At 42.9% G+C, this 17,770-nt stretch overlaps 2 protein-coding genes across 4 annotated transcripts in view; both read left to right on the top strand.

Annotated features, from left to right (window-relative positions):
* Nucleotides 1–580: 580 nt before the first annotated feature.
* The window catches only part of scaf4a (SR-related CTD-associated factor 4a), a 92,672-nt gene continuing 75,482 nt past the window's right edge, over nucleotides 581–17,770 (top strand). The window contains exons 1-19 of one of the 3 annotated variants that reach the window (XR_013772578.1): nucleotides 581–721; nucleotides 1,942–2,025; nucleotides 2,163–2,207; nucleotides 2,305–2,466; nucleotides 2,657–2,789; nucleotides 3,026–3,162; nucleotides 3,276–3,467; nucleotides 3,606–3,685; nucleotides 3,781–3,856; nucleotides 4,198–4,374; nucleotides 4,556–4,629; nucleotides 4,757–4,941; nucleotides 5,109–5,209; nucleotides 5,332–5,445; nucleotides 5,542–5,698; nucleotides 5,900–6,027; nucleotides 6,661–6,799; nucleotides 7,103–7,258; nucleotides 7,376–9,641. Coding sequence is in view for 2 of the 3 variants with exons in the window: in XM_079283567.1 (XP_079139693.1) it covers nucleotides 692–721; nucleotides 1,942–2,025; nucleotides 2,163–2,207; nucleotides 2,305–2,466; nucleotides 2,657–2,789; nucleotides 3,026–3,162; nucleotides 3,276–3,467; nucleotides 3,606–3,685; nucleotides 3,781–3,856; nucleotides 4,198–4,374; nucleotides 4,556–4,629; nucleotides 4,757–4,941; nucleotides 5,109–5,209; nucleotides 5,332–5,445; nucleotides 5,542–5,698; nucleotides 5,900–6,027; nucleotides 6,661–6,799; nucleotides 7,103–7,258; nucleotides 7,376–8,547 (3,342 nt within the window). In the remaining variant the exon portion in view is untranslated. Of the gene's footprint in view, nucleotides 722–1,941; nucleotides 2,026–2,162; nucleotides 2,208–2,304; nucleotides 2,467–2,656; nucleotides 2,790–3,025; nucleotides 3,163–3,275; nucleotides 3,468–3,605; nucleotides 3,686–3,780; nucleotides 3,857–4,197; nucleotides 4,375–4,555; nucleotides 4,630–4,756; nucleotides 4,942–5,108; nucleotides 5,210–5,331; nucleotides 5,446–5,541; nucleotides 5,699–5,899; nucleotides 6,028–6,660; nucleotides 6,800–7,102; nucleotides 7,259–7,375; nucleotides 10,487–17,770 lie in introns of those variants that run through there. The other 2 variants (XM_079283568.1, XM_079283567.1) reach the window with 2 other exon arrangements.
* sod1 (superoxide dismutase 1, soluble) lies at nucleotides 11,172–16,532 on the top strand. The gene is made up of 5 exons (XM_079282973.1): nucleotides 11,172–11,312; nucleotides 15,289–15,385; nucleotides 15,511–15,580; nucleotides 16,006–16,123; nucleotides 16,209–16,532. Exons 1-5 carry the CDS (start codon nucleotides 11,241–11,243, stop codon nucleotides 16,314–16,316), a joined length of 465 nt encoding a protein of 154 aa, XP_079139099.1. The 5' UTR covers nucleotides 11,172–11,240; the 3' UTR covers nucleotides 16,317–16,532.

Genomic DNA, 17,770 nt, shown 5'->3' with positions numbered 1-17,770 from the left:
ATGGAAAAGTTGCACGTGTAATGGTTTGAATTTGAGAAGCATCACAACACTATAAAAGGGATGATTTCACCAATACGTTGTAACTTTTGCTACTTCAGAGGTAGATGTTGTAATTTGCTCAGTCTTCATCCCAGAAACATTGGGTATTGATGAGGCTAATAGCTACTTCTTGTTGTTGTGATTGTGTACCACAGTCATAAAAGTATAATTTCAATCTCCAACTTGGTTTGATGGTTTAGTCTGAGGTAGTACTTCGGCATAGTAGGCCTAATATTGATTGTTATGCCTGCCCACTATATGAGAGTAGGTCAAAAAGAATAAGTCTGCTGCTGGGTTTGCAGTGTGTTACCGGATGATGGTTACACAAAGTCAATGGGGGCCCAAAGCTCATTTTGGGGGTTCTGATGGGCTAAAACTACCATATCTAAGTAGACACTCTGTGGACAACCGTGTCCAATGCCCATGTTTCCAATCTTTAAAACACTACGCCACCTAGTGGCCAAAGCATAGAACAACAAAATAGAATCCCATCATGCTTTGCCGTGCGCGCCGACCCAAGAGCTACCGATGCTAGGCTAACTGTCGTTAGCTACCGGGGAGCGGACATGTTGTACCGACCCTTCCGTGAATAAACATCGCTTTTTAGCCGGGAATCGGGAGTCAAGAGGACGACTCGGAGCATTGGGCAATCATGGATGCCGTCAACGCCTTTAACCACGAGGTAAGCTGCCCTTCAGGGCTCGCTGAGGACCCCGAAGGCACCGAGTATGGCGGCGCTGGTCATAGCGCTGTGTTGCCGTGGAGCTAGCTATGCCGGACTGACCAGTGGGCCTGCTCTGCGAGCTAGCTGGACCTGTCCATCGTACCTGTCTTAAGGCTAACCGAGTTAGCGTTCGTACTGTAGATACACCTGCAGCGCAAGCTACGCGGACAATGAAACAAATTATAGGAATGTATGCTAACTAGCAAGCTAAGGCAACGACAGTTATTCCACATCGGTTCTAACGTAGTTACGTTAACCTTGCGCAAAGTTCGTAAGACCAACGTAAATGTTAGCTCGTGAGAGCATGCTTACTAACATTTGTGTTGGAAACAAAGCTACCTGCAAACGCACTATCCTAATACTGATTGTATTCCTTCTTATTGAATGTAACGGTTGCTGTGGCTGGGCCCGCTGAGTGCCAAACATAAACAAACCTGTCTCACAACGAGCTCGTCTTAAGATGTGTTTGTTGCAGCAAATCACAATAAACCCTGTGAGCTGTTTCATGATGGTTCTTCAAAAATGTTTTGCACTTTCAATATAGCATCTGGCACAAACAGAGAAAGCAGTTGTTTATGGATGTCGGTGTTATAAAGTGCATAGGACAAATATGTCAAAGTGTACTTCCCACACTAATGACGAGAGAAAACCTGTACTTCAGTGTTGTACAAATGAGTTTCTCTGAAATACAGGACCTTTTATAAATACCACATTGCACCACACAGCTGTGAAGATGCTGTAGTTTCCTCAAAAGCAGACCCACCACCGTGTGTAGTTTAATGCAAGTGGTAAACAGAAAGGTGGAAAGATTTCATGCATTCGCTGTCTTTTGAAGCACACTGCACTGTAACGCCAACGCTTTCATCCCCACGCCACCATCAGAGAATAGTCCACAATAACACAGGATCCAGAGGCAATATCATCTATATATCATTATTAAATGGCAATAAGACTGTTAAGATTAGGATCCATTAAAGCGTATAATAACAGGTTTTATTCTGCAACTTGTTTCCACTAAACATTCAAAATTTGTGTCTTCGGTGTCGAAAGACGAAGGTTTGGAAATCATTTTTGGATCATTTTTGGAATATAAATGCTTGGCATCACCTCTGAATGTCCTTAAGCACTCTCTTCTCTGTGTTGCCGTCTCACTCATCTGTCATCTGTTCTGTCCGTAGTTATTCTCATTGATAGACTCCAAGCCCCCAATCTCTCGGGCAAAGATGATCTCCATCACCAAGTCAGCCATCAAAGCTATGAAAGTAAGAAATAGTTTGTCATTCCTTCGTTTTGAGAGTTACTTCAATATTTATTTGAACAGCGTTCTCCGTATTCTAACCTTTTATTTTCGGGTGTATATCGAGATGATAACATGCTCACTTGCTCCTCTCTTTCTTAGCTCTACAAACATGTGGTCCAGATTGTGGAGAAGTTCATCAAAAAGGTGAGACACGCCTGTCAAACATGTTGGTTATCACCCATTTCCATCTCGCCAAACATGAATTCGCCCAATATCTGTTTTCTCCCTCCGCTCTTTCTAGTGTAAGTCTGAGTACAAGATAGCGGGCCTGTATGTGGTGGATTCCATTGTTCGGCAGTCCAGACACCAGTTTGGATCAGACAAGGACGTGTTCGGCCCAAGGTTCACCAAAAATATCACAGGAACCTTTGAGAACCTCTGCCTTTGCCCAGTAGAGGACAGGGTAAGAAAATGAACAGATGGTGAAAGATTCACTGTGACGAATGTTGTGGACTGTACTGTTGTTGTCTCAAATAGTACCAAATTGAACATGAAGTACTTTGCTCCTTCAAATGACAAATTCTGACCGAAATCAGCTTCCTATTATTCCTTGTCCTTCACCTGTGTCCTTGCTCCCTTACTGTCCTTTGTAGAGTAAGATCGTGCGGGTGTTGAACCTGTGGCAGAAGAACGGGGTGTTCAAGATCGAGGTTATTCAGCCCCTCCTGGACATGGCAGCTGGCTCTAGCAGTGCTGCTGCACCCTACGCAGGCTCAGATGACCCAGGTCATTTGTGTGTTTGTACACATAAGCAGTAGTGATTACCATCATGTAGTTTATTTCAGTTTGCTTTGTGATATTGCAAAATATTTTGTGTTTTTTTCTTGTCTGGTACCACAACTCTCATTTGGCTGTGCGACCCTATGTTGCAGAATGACAACAAGCTAACCTTGTAGCTTATAACAATGTATAGATCAGCTTGAGCCCCCGCACACATGTTCATGCTGTATCTCTCCACTCAGGTTCTTCCCCGCCTCCAGCCAAAGAGCCAGTTACTGGAGTAACGGCCAACTCCACCATGCCATCCACTGCTCAGCTGCAACACTCCGATGCCTTTGCTGCTGTGGCACAGCTCTTCCAGTCCACGGAGGGTCAGCAGGTGTGTGTGTGTGTACCAGAGCAGACTGGATTTTAGTCATTTTGCTTTTATTATCTTTTGCTTGCACCTCTCTCAAACCCTCACGAATACCTCTTCTTTCACTGGCGTTTTAGCTTCAACAGATGCTCCAGAACTTCCAGCAGCAGCCTGGGAAGCCTGACAGCAACACTCAGCCTCCCGTCCATACCAGTCAAACACAGGCCCAAAGCGTTACCACTGGCCTGGCCGCCGTCGCCCCACAACCGCCTCCGCTCACGCAAGCCGCCCAAGCCGCCCAGCAGAAGACAGCTTTTGACAAGGTGGAAGTGCGTTTTTGTATTTAACAGCTTAATATACTACGAACAACATTTCAGAAGTCAGGCACTGTTTAGACACTTTGTAGGACAGTGCTGTGAGGATAAGTCATTTAAAACATTTGTGCACATTCATTCCCTCTCTCTTAGAAATTGCTGGACCGTTTTGACTATGATGATGAACCAGAAGTTGGAGAGGAGACAAAGAAGGATGAATCACATGCCTCCTTGTAAGCATTTGGTTTATTGTGCATAATACTGCAGCACTGCAATGCCAAGAGAATAAAATGATCTTAAAGCTAATGGTGTATTTCTATCATCACAGTATGCAGCAGCCTCCAGCCTTCCAACAGCACTTTAAACCGCCGATGATTAACATGTTGCAAGACCTCTCACAACAGGTAATCAGCACAAACATTTCTAATTGGAAAATAACTCGTATTTCCAGACCTCAATTTTTTTGATTTCGTTTTTTTTGTTGTCAATTTTACATTCAACTTTTAAATGCGATCAAATTTAAGTTTCCTATCACGACAAACATTTTAGCTTGTTACAATAATAAGATCACATAATACCTTTACTATGTACAGTAGGCTCTTTATTTATGGAAGGCAACCTTTTTATAGAAATAAGTCAGACATAAAAATGTGGGTCGGTACAAATTATTTAATTTCACGTTCATTTGAGATTTTCTGAAAACTTGTAGTGCGCACACACTATTTATTCCTGTTGTCATTGTTAGGTCCCTCTGCCTCCGAATGGCCAGCTCCAGACCTTTGGTTTACAGCCAGGACAAAGCTTCCCCGTCATGATGCCTCCTTCGGGGCACGCTTTGCCCGGGCAGCCCCCCCCTGGTTCGACTGGGCCTCCAGGCTTCCCAGGGCTATACCCCCCCCACAATGCTGCCCAGCAACAACAGGTAGATTTAAAAAGAGAACGAAGGGTATTTAACATCTAACAAGCCTTTTTAAGGTTCAATTCAGTTGGTAAAGTACACTTCCAGTATTTGCTAACATTTGCATTGGACATTGAAATTGAAAAAATGCTTTATATGAATATATATATATATACAACATCATTTATTTTCCATACCATATCAGGATTTGTCCATTGATATGGACCATTCATCTATGAGGGATGGCAGACATGGTCGACGATCACACTCAGGCTCCAGGTAAGCATCTGATGTGTCTAACAGACATCAGCTTTGTAAATTGTTTCATATGGACACGCTTTTTATCGGTGCTTATTCATTTTGAGCACATCATGAATTGCAATGTCTTTTTTTTTCTTTTCTCCAGGTCTCCAAAGCGAAGGAGGTCGCGGTCTAATTCCCGTACGCGACGATCCCGGCACAGGCGCTCCCGCTCCAGAGAGCGGCGTCACCATTCCCCGCGCCCTCGCTCGCTGGAGCGCAGGGAGAGAGAGAAGGAGAGGGAGCGACGGCAGAAAGGCCTTCCGACGCCCAAGAGCGAGACACTAAGCAGTGAGTCAGACTCCTATTTACGGCCATATTCATTCAAGTATATGGACATTACCTGTTAGATGTATGCAGTTTTCAGTGGTTTTATTTAAATCATTTTCCTCCCTTTTGATTCCAAGTGTTGTTGCATTTCTCAGCGTTCATTTTGTAATTTTCTGTGTCCTCTGCAGTTTGCAGTACAACTCTCTGGGTGGGCCAGTTGGACAAGAGAACACAACAGCAAGATGTCGCCTCTTTACTGGAAGAGTTTGGGCAGATAGAGTCCATCAATGTAAGTTTCGACATGTGTCGATGAGTTACAGTGACCAAGTCGTGCCTTTGTAAACTATGGCATTTGTATTTTCTAAACCAAATATGAAAAATACTGATTTGTTTTTTTCCTCCCTTGTTAAGATGATCCCTCCACGTGGCTGTGCCTATATTGTCATGATACATAGGCAAGATGCCTTCAAGGCTCTGCAGAAGCTTAGCAGAGGATCTCACAAAGTGAACCAGAAATCCATCAAGGTGAGTGAGCAACGCAGGCGGCTGCGCAGTAAATTAAAGAGAAAAACGGAGGAACGTCTCTCTAACCGAGAGCTGTTTTTGTTTATTTCTTGCCAGATTGCTTGGGCTTTGAACAAGGGCATTAAGGCTGAGTTCAAACAGTACTGGGACGTGGAGCTGGGTGTCACCTACATACCGTGGTCCAAAATCAGAGAGGCTGAGTTGGAGGAGCTCAAAGAAGGAGGCGTCCTGGATGTAGACACCTTATCACCAGGTAAAAACTCTTGACAGGCACACGAACAAGACAGAAGAGATATGTGGAATCCACTTACTCATTCAGTGAGAAAGGAATGGCACAGAATGCTGTTGTTGAAATATGTATGCCGAACAAGTTGTGTTATTGATCCTGTTGCGTATCACAGTGTATATACTAGTCTGCTTTTTAACTTGTCTGAATCGTGTCTGTCTTTTTCAGAGTGGAGTGGAGTGAGGAAGACTCTTGGCTTCCAGGAGGAACTCAACCACAACGGCCGTTCGGAGCTACAGCAGCCTGAGGAAACACACGGGTTACCTCTGGCTGCTGCAGCCGCTCCTCCTGCGCAGGTAAACAACAACAGCTAGATGTTACCAGTGTAAACATCTGGGATTAGATATATGGTGATTTATCACTGTTGTAGGATTCAATAATGGTAAGATATCATTCTGATAATGAATGTGCCTGCTTCTTTCAGGGATCTATACAAATGTACAGGACTTACAAATCACTTTATTGCGATTATGTCAGCAAGGCGATATATTGCGATTAAAAAAACTGTCATAGTATAAAAAACACAGTGCCTTTTGTATAAAATCTTCCATTTGCATTTATTGTCATTCCAACCTCATAGCACTACTTATTGTGCAATCTGAGCCACTGTCTGTCACGAGTCTTTGCATGTAAGTATTTATTAAAAATCCATGGTATTTTTTGAGAACTGTCAGTCTCACAAAATATAATATCAAGATATTCAAGTGCATTCATATATTTTTTACACACCTATGGAACTCAAGTATGGAGGCAACTTATTAAATAGAATGACAAGCTGGTGTGACCCGAGCCATGGCAAAAGAGGACTTTTATGGTTGTTGTCTGAAGTTCCTTCGCTCGCTGTGTTTCTTTAGTGTCTCTGGAAATAATATTCTTATTTGAAATCTTTAGTAAAGCCCTGTAAATGTTCTCTGGTTCCTCCAATGCAGCAGCCAATGGTCGGTGTGGGTTCTCTCCAGCCTCCTGTTTTTCCTGGTCCCATAGGCATGCCTCCGCATTCCTTCCCCCCAGGCATCCCCCCTCCGCCTTTCATCAGACCCGGCTTCAACCACATGCAGATGCCTCCAGGTAGCACTTCCTTCTGCTGCCATCAAACAACTTCTCTCTGGCTTTTCTTTCAGTGTCTTTCACCTCCTCAAATGATGTTTATCAGTACATCAAAGCACAATTCAACTGCTCTTGGATGTGTTTGTTTATCCACGCTGGTGTCATAAGGAGCTCATGATGAAGTAATCACAAGAGTAGTGACGAAAAGTTGCATTGTGACATTATGGGGGGGGGGGGATTTAAATTTGTGGTAGCAAAGTTTTGCTCACTTTCCATCCTAAACCAACTGAACCCTAACTCCTTTCACCCTTCTTCTTCTCCCAGGTTTCCCTCCCCCGGGTGCCATGCCTCTCGGTCCCCCACCTCCCTCCAAAGGTGGAGTTGAAGACCCGCCTCTGGACCCAGTTGGTCTGGGCAACAGGAAAAATGACGAGGTCCCGGAGGGTCCCAACATCTTCAACAACCAGATGGGACTCATGGGTCAGTCTGTCTTTCTGTCGGCCCTTTTTTAAAATGAGTGTTACTGGAGTTTGGCCATTAAGGATTTTGAACAGTCATGAACGTTAAAGCTGTGTTGTGTATTTTTTCCCCCACCAGGTAACCAACTAGGTGGACCTCCTGGTTCCCACTCCGGTGCTCCTCCTGGAAACATCCAACCCCCTTCTGGTGGTCTGCTTGGCGCACGGCCCGGTATAATCCCACTGCAGCGTCCTCCGGTTCCCCCACCGCCACACATGCAGCGTTTCCCTCCACCCCACGGGCCACGACCCCCTCACCCCAACATGCCACCTATGCTCCCACAGATGATTGCCAGAGGGCCACACCCTCAAATGATGCACCACGACCCCCCTCCACTTAAAGGAGGCTTTGGAATGATGCCTCCCCACAATATGAGGGCTCCTTTCCCTCCGCAGGGTCCTCCTCCTCCTCCTCAAGGTCCGCCTCCTTTTATCAGACCAGGGGGGCCTCGTGGCCCGGAGGGGCCAGAAGAAATGGAAGGCAGGCCATTCAGGGGAGACAGGCCTGGAGACAGGCCTGGAGAAAGGCCCGGATTCAGGGACCGAGAGCCGGACAGGGACTGGGATCGAGACAGGGATAGAGAGAGGGACCGAGGTTTTGGAGGTGGAAGGCGTCTCTTTGGTGATGGAGGGAGGGGAGGAGGAGGAGGAGGTGGTGATAGAATGGATGGGAGGGACCGACTCGGAGGCTGGCAAGAAGATGGAGGAGGTCACCGTGGAGGAGGATGGGAGAGAGACAGAGACCGGGAGAGAGACCGGGAGAGAGACCGGGAGAGAGACCGCGATCGCGTCGGAGACAGACGGGACTGGAGGGAGAGGCGAAACAGCCTGGATGGCGACAGGGAGCGAGGGAGGAGTGATGATGGGGATAGGGATCGAGGGAAGGGAGAGGGGGGAGAAAGGGGAAAGGTGGAAGGAGGGAGCCGAGAAAGAGGGAAAGGAGCTGAAGGAAAAGAAGGAGACAGGCCAAGGCGGTCAGAGAGGAAAGAGAGGACCACACGATGGGACAGGGACGATCGATTGGCTGAACTGGAAAACTTGGAGAGATTTCGGACCTCTAACGCAACAGAGCAAACTCCTGTGACTCATGTGGTAGCTTTGGAAAGCAGTGAAGAACCAAGTGTGGAAGCTTCTGAAAAGAAGGCAGATTCTGAACTTTTAGCTCCGTCTCCAGAGGAGCAGACGCCCTCTGTGCCCTCACCCTCAGCTCAAAGTGAGCCCACAGAAACTGAACAGGAAGCAGCATCATAGACTTGGCTCACTGCTCCTTCAGCCAGAGACTGCTGTGAACCACTGAATGATTTTATTTTATTTTTTCCTTAAAGGTGTTTTTCACAATGATAGTCAGCCTCAACTCCCCATTCTAGCACGTCACCGGTTGCCAGTTGGTGATTGACAGTTTCTGGTCTTGAAAACAAACATCTCCCACACGTGTCGTCAGAAATTATGTAAAAACGCTTGTTTTCAGACTGACTGGCTTCTGGTCAAAATTTGGCTTTGCGTCTGCTACTGGAAACACATGACCACACGAAAATCTGTTTGGTAAAATTGCTGTCGTTGAATTATTGGCTGTCAACTGTTTTTTCCCTGTAAGATGAAAGAATGAACGGCGCGTTTGCATGTTATTGCGGCTCTGTCCATTTTAGGTTCATTGAAGCTTAGCTTTTATGTTTTTACTCCAGTTGGTTTGCAGACGGAGGAAACAAATAACTTCTATGACACACATTTATTTTGTACGACACACATTTATTTTGTACTTCATTGCCTTATCTGTGTGATAGCAGGTGCTCCTCAACAAAGTCATGTTCATTTTAAATCTTTTTTTAAAATCTGCCAAAATGTCATGTCAAACACTGAATCTCTTCTTCTCAAACAACTGTTCTGATAATACAGGCACCAATTACTTCCCCTTGTTGTTTTCACGTCATCTTGTGTTTCATGTCTGCTCTTCATTGCGAGATCACAACCAGTAATGCGCAGCATTCAAAGGACTACCGTGGCCTTAAAATCAAATCAAGTACGTTTGTAGGTGTTTGATGGGAAAAGAAAAGTACAAATTGGGGAAAGACTTGTGGGGGTAAATTCCACTGAGAATTAGGTTTGCTAAATTGTTGAGCTCTCCTTTTGATTATGTCCCCACTTCTCATCCTTTGAAACACTTTATTTCAGGAAGAATAAAGTATTGTCTTCATTCTAAAAGCCACTTGGTGCACATTTACTGGCAAATACACCATGTCCTTTCAAAGAAATCACTCAATACATGCTTTATTCACCCAAACACTTGTATCATTTTAAGATTCAGGGAATCAAGTATATACTATTTTTTTTTTTGGCAAACATTAACTGTTGTGGGGGCTCAGAAGCTAGGACTTTAACGGCGGCATAATCAAGTTTCTTTAGCTTGATGGACATTGTGACTGATTTCAGATAAGACAGTTTGACGCAACGAGCACGAAAACTAGATACATTCATCATGCTATATCTCCCCTGGAAAATAAATGATGTAAAGAAATTGGACGTTATATAATTGGGCTTTGTTTCAGAAGTTTGAATCATCGACATGGTACAAAATAAACGAGTACTTCCATTTGCAAAAAGAAAAATTGCACCCAGATGGAACTGTTCAAAACTGCTGCAAACAAACATGCAGACAAGAAAAACTTTTTATCCTGGTTTCGGTTTTGACGAGCAAGTTTTCAGAACTAACTAAGTGGAAGTAAAAGTCCATTTGAAGTCAAAACACTGATATCAATGAGTTTTGGCCACAAGAAGATACAAAATGTATCCCTGTAGATGAATTATGTTTTGTTTTTGATGAACACAGCTTTTACACTTAGTGTCCGTTTCACTGCAGACATGCTGTACCTGAAGTTCACATTTGAAGCCCATATTGTCCAAGCCCAACTCTTGCTCTTGACATTTTTGTTCTAACAGAGTGCAGAACTAAGGCGATGAAATGAAGAAGGTCGCTTGGGTCACACGGCTGTAAATATGCTCGTATCACTGACGACTCAAAGGTGTAACGGTATTTGTTGTTTATGATCCGTGATTCATTTATCGTAGAGAAGGACATTGACATGGAAGGAACAACAGAGGCCTCTTGCTTTAACATTTTTTCACTCATTGTTTGAAAGTTGACAGATGTTTCTATGATTTGTTAACACAAGAGATGTGGACATAAAATCTCCAATATTTCAGCCAGAGGAAATTGTTTTTAATAAACTATTTTTATACCAAATAATTTTGCTTGTCCAAATTATATTCTGTGCCTCACTGTTGGTACACATAATAGTCTGTTTAAATGCCACAGATCTGATATTTACTGTGATTTTAGAGTAATTCAACTAACAGTTTGACCTCCTTGAATCTCCATCTTCATATGAAAGACCAGCCATTAAGGCTTCAAATTAGCTCTGGTGTTGTACTGTCGAGCATATATAGTTCGGTCATGGTCTTTGTGACTGTTGCTGTGACATTACATCTTATTTTAATTGGCCTAAGAACAGTCTTGCCTCGTTACTGTCTATGTAACACTGATAACAATTGGATAGATTGTGGGTTGTGCAGGAACATCTAACATTATGATGCAGACATTTTAGTTTTTATCTTTATCAAGCATGTGACATAACTACCAGCAGTGTAGCCTACAGTATTAGGAAAGATGTTGTCTACCATTTAATGCATTTTTACAAATTAACATTTGATAAAAATATGTTTGGGGCCCTGGGAAAAGTCTATCATGGATTTCTTCGCCCGCTTAATCGGTCATGGTCAGTGACCAATCAAAATGCGTTTTTTTTTATTACACCTGACTCTGATTGGCTCTCTGTACTATACGCCCGCCCATCCAATGCATACATAATACTGTTGGTTGTCTTCACGGTGAGTCTGTCGCTAGCAAGCTTGTCAGGAACTTGTGCATCCTTTGAGAAACTACTGCGAAGATGGTTGTGAAAGCGGTCTGTGTGTTGAAAGGAACTGGAGACACCAGCGGGACCGTTTATTTTGAGCAGGAGGTAAGACATGCGACGTCGTTTTTTAGGGGAAGAACTATCTAGTTCGTCAATGTATTTAAACTACAAGGAACATTTGACATGCAGCCTCCTGGGAGCGTTAGGGCGCCAATGCTAAGCTAGCTTAAATTCTCCATTCACAAGCCGGGTTGATGGTTTTACAGCCGTGGCTCAGCTAGCTGGCTAACGTTACGAATGCGTCACTGACATACGTTCATGCTATCTAACTGCACGCGCTTTAATGCAAAATAGCGTTAGCCTGCACGGTGTAATGTCAAAGCACCAGTTAGCGTTAAGTGCGCACGTAGTCAAAAGTGGCACGCTTTATATTACAAGTAGGCTGCTCATGACATGTGAACGTTGTGTATCCAGCTAGTTAATATAACGGTGTCATAAAGGGTATTGACCTTTGGACGTTTTTAAGGCCTGTCTTTTGTTAATGATCAACAACGCTTGCATTGAAACCGCCTGTTGCATCAATCCAACGTTTCTAACGCTAACATTACGAGTCTGAGGTTGAACCACTTCAGTGTGTAGCTGCTCTGCTGAAATCCAAGTTGCAGTCAAAAGTTGCACCATCAATGGTAGCTTTTAAAACTACTAACTCTTATTCATTTTTTGCCGAGTCACTGCCTACCCTAGTTATTGACTTTACCTCGAGTGTGTAGTCGTTTTGAGTGTAGAGCGGAACTGGAAAACCGTGTGTTTAGGGGGTGGGAGTTGACAAAAGAGTGGAGAGACAGCGAGATCCTTCTTGTGGCACTGGCACCTCTGCGTCACTCAGCGTCAGTCTGTGGCACGCAGCGTCACACAGCGTCCCTCTCTGTCACTCAGCGTCCCTCTCTGTCAGTTCAGCGGAAAGATTCAGCTGTGGCACGCGAGCATAGTTCGGCAATTGTCAAGAAGCTGCGGAGCTGAGGGGGCGGAGCCACATTTCCTGAGACATTTCCTGAGAACACCCGTTGTTGTTACGACAGATCAACTTCCATAAATCAGTTTTATGATTTTAGTTGAGTCACAGGAGCCCCCTGTTCTCTGTATGCATCCTTAGAGTAAGTACGTTGTACTTTTTTGTTTCTCATTCATTTTATTTCAGTATGATTTTGCTGCTTATGCAACAAAATGGAACATAATACACTTTCCAAATTATTACTTTTATAGTCACTTACAACAATCGGCTAAAATAATGAAAATAAATCATCCGTTTTAGAATCATTTAAAAGTATATATTAAAATTAAGACATAAAATGTCCAATCCAAAAATACATGTTTGAAAATATCTTCACTCTTCCTCTGCTTATATGTATATGTATGTCAGTAGGACATATGTTAACTGTTAACAGTTTACAGCATACTTAAATAAATATAAATAAATACAAAACACACGCACACTTTGTACACACACTGCAGCAATTCTTTTGCAGGAATATGAGCATATTTTCCCCCTCTCATCTACGAGCGGCGTCGGTGTGAGATATGTGCAAAAGACAAGAAACACGCGTCAACTAAAGGTTTACTTACAGCTAAAGATTTGGACGCTACATGTGTTAAATGCCATTTCCTACTTGTGTTAAATAAACGTAGTTGAACTGTTATGGAAGTCATCACAATATATAGCACAACATATAAAAAGCAGATAAACACCGACGCCGCTCGTAGATGAAAAGCAATACGTGTTTTATTGATCCATTTCCTTCGTACAAGTCAGTCAATCAACTTCCTTTCTCCTAAAAGTATGCTGATTACTTCGACCTACTATACGTATCCACGTAGATCGTTCCCTTTAACACGTTTTATAACACAATCCCAAACACGTATTGCTTTTCATCTACGAGCGGCGTGATTCAGTTCCGAGAAAGAAAAGAAAATTACGTTCAATATAGGATCACAAAATATTAAAAACGTGGCAGGAAATTGCTGATATTATGAATGTATAACACGTTAATCTCATCACTGCACTCTATTATTAAACAGCCTCCAGTGGACCTTGCTTCAGTTACCATAGTAACACAATCAGTGATACATTTTCAAAATAGTAACACTTCTGACAGTCTGCATCCACCTACAGCTCCAGAGATCAATCTTAGCGGTCACAAGACAGTTAACATGACAGCAACGAAGAAAGGAGAACACATTCATCTTGTTTTTGCTCTTGTCTTGTGAGATTCGGAATTGTTTGAATATTCTAGAGTCAAACTTTCTATATCTCAATGCCAATGAAACTGAATAAATTGAATTTGGACCACAGTATTTGACCAACATTATATCTTCTCATCTTGGCCTTTAACTTCTTCTGTTTCACCAGTCAATTCAGGATTTAAGTGTGACAATTAAATCAATGACTCAGGTAAATTAGGCTTAGTGTTTGAAAAGAATGAACCAAACATCTCTCTATATTTTTCAATTGTCATTATTTATTGCTTCATGAACTACACATGCTCACTTTTCTATTACATACAAATAACAAGTAAATACATGATGTATACAACTTGGTTGCAAATTAACCATCAACATCAAATATCTGGCACCCTGGGTCACGCTCTGTCACTCTGCGTCACGCTCAGTCACGCTCAGTCACGCTCAGTCACGCTCCGTCACCGTCACGCTCCGTCACGCTCGGTCACCCTGCGTCCCGCTCCGTCACCTTGCTTCACGCTCCGTCACACTGCTTCACGCTCTGTCACTCTGCGTAACCCTCTGTCCCCCTGCGCCGATTGAAATACTTTTTTTACACTACTCTGATGACTCCGTCCTGGCAGCAGGACTGGGTCCTCCGCTCCTCACTCATAGTATTATTACAACGGGGTACGTAGCGCTGTCGCTCATGAGCACAACAACACAGGCACGGGAAAGCTTCTTCTTCTCCTCCCTTTTGGTGTACTGGCGGTTGGCAAACGAATTGGCGCATTACCGCCACCAACTGGTAAAATAAAATAAGGCATGAGACGTGTTGTATTTCGCCAGAGGGGGAAAATATGCTCATATTCCTGCAAAAGAATTGCTGCAGTGTGTGTACAAAGTGTGCGTGTGTTTTGTATTTATTTAAGTATGCTGTAAACTGTTAACAGTTAACATATGTCCTACTGACATACATATACATATAAGCAGAGGAAGAGTGAAGATATTTTCAAACATGTATTTTTGGATTGGACATTTTATGTCTTAATTTTAATATATACTTTTAAATGATTCTAAAACGGATGATTTATTTTCATTATTTTAGCCGATTGTTGTAAGTGACTATAAAAGTAATAATTTGGAAAGTGTATTATGTTCCATTTTGTTGCATAAGCAGCAAAATCATACTGAAATAAAATGAATGAGAAACAAAAAAGTACAACGTACTTACTCTAAGGATGCATACAGAGAACAGGGGGCTCCTGTGACTCAACTAAAATCATAAAACTGATTTATGGAAGTTGATCTGTCGTAACAACAACGGGTGTTCTCAGGAAATGTCTCAGGAAATGTGGCTCCGCCCCCTCAGCTCCGCAGCTTCTTGACAATTGCCGAACTATGCTCGCGTGCCACAGCTGAATCTTTCCGCTGAACTGACAGAGAGGGACGCTGAGTGACAGAGAGGGACGCTGAGTGACAGAGAGGGACGCTGTGTGACGCTGCGTGCCACAGACTGACGCGTGCCACAAGAAGGATCTCGGCCCTGCTGAAAGAGTGAACGTTTTTATTTTGGTTGGTCCAAGAAACTGTAGGATAACTGTAAGCTAGCTATTAAAGCTTTTTTGGAGAGTTCTCTACATGGCATTTAATGCCTTTCATATTCTATTATACTGTAGAGACTTCTTTTTATTATTTTTTACCAACTTTGCTTTTTATTTTGTGCTGTTACTAAGACTGACTGTGGGGATTTCAAATGACATGGAAGTAATACTAATAAAGTCAAGTCCTTCTAGCCAGCTGGCTTTGACGGCTCTTCTGTGTCTTTTGTGTTGTGCTGTATCCTGTGATCCTGATTGGTTAGAGTGACTCAGCGGTTGTGATGTTGACTGGTGAAATCAAAGGCCTCACTCCTGGACTGCATGGTTTCCATGTCCATGCTTTTGGAGACAATACAAACGGTGAGCATCTGACAATAGTTGTGTGTTAAACAGGTTAATATTGCTGCATTTTTTGGTTTTAGTTCACATATACTGCAACTTAATCTGAAGTCTTTCATGATTTTTTCTTTTTATGCGTTTCCCAGGGTGCATCAGTGCAGGCCCTCACTTCAATCCTAACAAAGAGGATCATGCAGGTCCTAATGATGAAAAGAGGTGAGGCCAGTCTGAGCAAAAAGTAGATATTTATCAGAATCCATAGATGGAACAATATATATATAAAGCTCCCTCGCATGCATAAGTTTTAAGTGTATTTTTTTTGAATAGATGAGACTTATTCACTCTGGTTTACAAACGGATGTATCTGATGATAACGAATTATTTCGAGTCACAATTAATTTGACAGGAGGCAGAACTAGCATAGATTGGCTGTCTGTCAGTGTACATATGTAGTTTTTACTCTTTGGAGAGTAACAGAAGTAGCTTTACATCACACTTTGTTGCCTTTTTTTTCCCCTTGGCATCTATTGAGGTACAGCAAAGAATCATGGGAAATATTTATGGGATTTGAAATGATTATCTGGTCGTCAGGGAGGTTGGTAATGGGTTTTAATGTAAGTAATATTCATTTATGTAAACAGGCATGTTGGCGACTTGGGGAATGTGACTGCTAAAGAAGATAATATTGCCACGATAAACATCAAAGACAAGATAATCACCCTCACTGGCCAGCACTCCATCATTGGCAGAACCATGGTGGTAAGTAAAAGAGCCTTGTTGCACATGGAATTGAGCATCTAGGCTATAAAGTGATGCAAACGACTGTTTTCTGTCCTGTGTTTAGATCCATGAGAAGGCTGACGACCTGGGAAAAGGCGACAACGAGGAAAGTCTAAAGACGGGCAATGCTGGTGCACGTCTGGCGTGTGGTGTCATTGGCATCGCCCAGTAAACACCCAGCACTGGAAACAACTCTTACCCGCAGCACCTACTGACCAACATAGCTACTTAATGTGACAGTTTGTCCTTCTTGTTGCCTAGTCAAGAGTAGATGAGCTGTGCAATACCCTGTTTGTTCCTCATGACAATTGTATGTATAGTTTGTGTCTGCTGATTTGTTTTCATCTCATAGAATTGGTATCTCACAAGTAATAAAAATATCTAAACAATTAAAGTTGTCAGTTCATCAGCATCATGTGTGGCCATTTTGCCAGTTTGTGACCTCTCTGCATGTTTGGCAAACGAGGAATACAAGTGGAAGCAATAGTCTGTTTGAGCTCTATGTGGTTCCACTAAATGCTTAAGTTCCTCCCGCAAACTCCAAATGCTCTTTTTAAATATTCTATGTAATTTCAATTCCATAGCTTATTGGATGCTTTTCAGTTTTATAGCCTGTTGTGACCTGGAAAGTCTTAGCCGTTTGATACATGGTGGTGGAATGTTCCCTTAATTATTTTTATAATGAAGATAGTTTACTAAAGTTGACTGTGCTAATGCTACTTTGGTAGCTTTTTGTTCAGTGAGGAAGTACTTTTTGTCCCTAAATTGGTGCCTTTGCCAGGGATTTAAAACAATTCTGGCCGAAATGCACCTTTAAAAATAAACTCCAGGGTGGCGTGGGTGTGACATCTTGTCACCTTTTCACCCCTGAGGAGTTTGCATGCCAAGTATGGCACGGACTCTACAAATGCTGGAGCCGTCGTTGGTATTGCTGGTTGTGGCTTTGTTTGCCTTCTCGGCGTTAACATGGTGCATTTTCCTAAAATACAACTTATATTACCCCACACCAGCGAACAGACACTCACCAGGTATAGCTAGTAGCTAGTACGCAATACTATTGCATGAAAAATACTTTTGTGAGTGTTTTGGCAAAACTTATTGAATCTGCCATCGATAAGCTGCGTGCACCTGTACCACTTAGGACCCGATGGGTCACAGATTTAGTCGGAACACCGCTCGTGGACATGTTGGCCAAAGGCGTGGATCCGACGGAGGACACAAGGTAAGTCATCAATTGGCTGATTTACATTTTATACTGTCAGCTGCTAGTTACTATCAAGTATTGGAATTCTTTTTTCTTTGCTTTAGGACATTTTAGCCTGATGTGACATACCTATAACGTAATAAAGACGACCATCAAGCATTTAAAACGGGTAAGTTGAGGTGGTGATGGACGCTCTCGTTCCGTCAGGCAGGGAATTTCTGCAAGGTCCTGACGGCAAAATCCTTTGATCAGCATTTATCTGGACTGTGTATTGCATTGCATCGTCCTCAACAGGGCATTGCTACTCTTCATAACTCCAAAAGTACAAGTGTGATACCCCATCACATATGGATCAATGTTCTGTTGGGGATTTGCATATTTTTACATTGGAGGGGTGAAGCCCTGCATGCCAGTGGCTGGAA

Source organism: Melanostigma gelatinosum, assembly GCF_949748355.1.
Source record: "Melanostigma gelatinosum genome assembly, chromosome: 14".
NCBI lineage: Eukaryota > Metazoa > Chordata > Actinopteri > Perciformes > Zoarcidae > Melanostigma > Melanostigma gelatinosum.
This window is presented reverse-complemented; position numbering and strand designations above follow the sequence as displayed.

Bases quoted from the DNA above. Each gene is read 5' to 3' on its own strand.
- sod1 (XM_079282973.1), top strand. From the start codon at position 11,241: ATGGTTGTGAAAGCGGTCTGTGTGTTGAAAGGAACTGGAGACACCAGC. The intron at 15,386-15,510 runs GTGAGCATCTGA...TGCGTTTCCCAG, and splicing joins TTTTGGAGACAATACAAACG to GGTGCATCAGTGCAGGCCCT. The intron at 16,124-16,208 runs GTAAGTAAAAGA...TCCTGTGTTTAG, and splicing joins TCATTGGCAGAACCATGGTG to ATCCATGAGAAGGCTGACGA.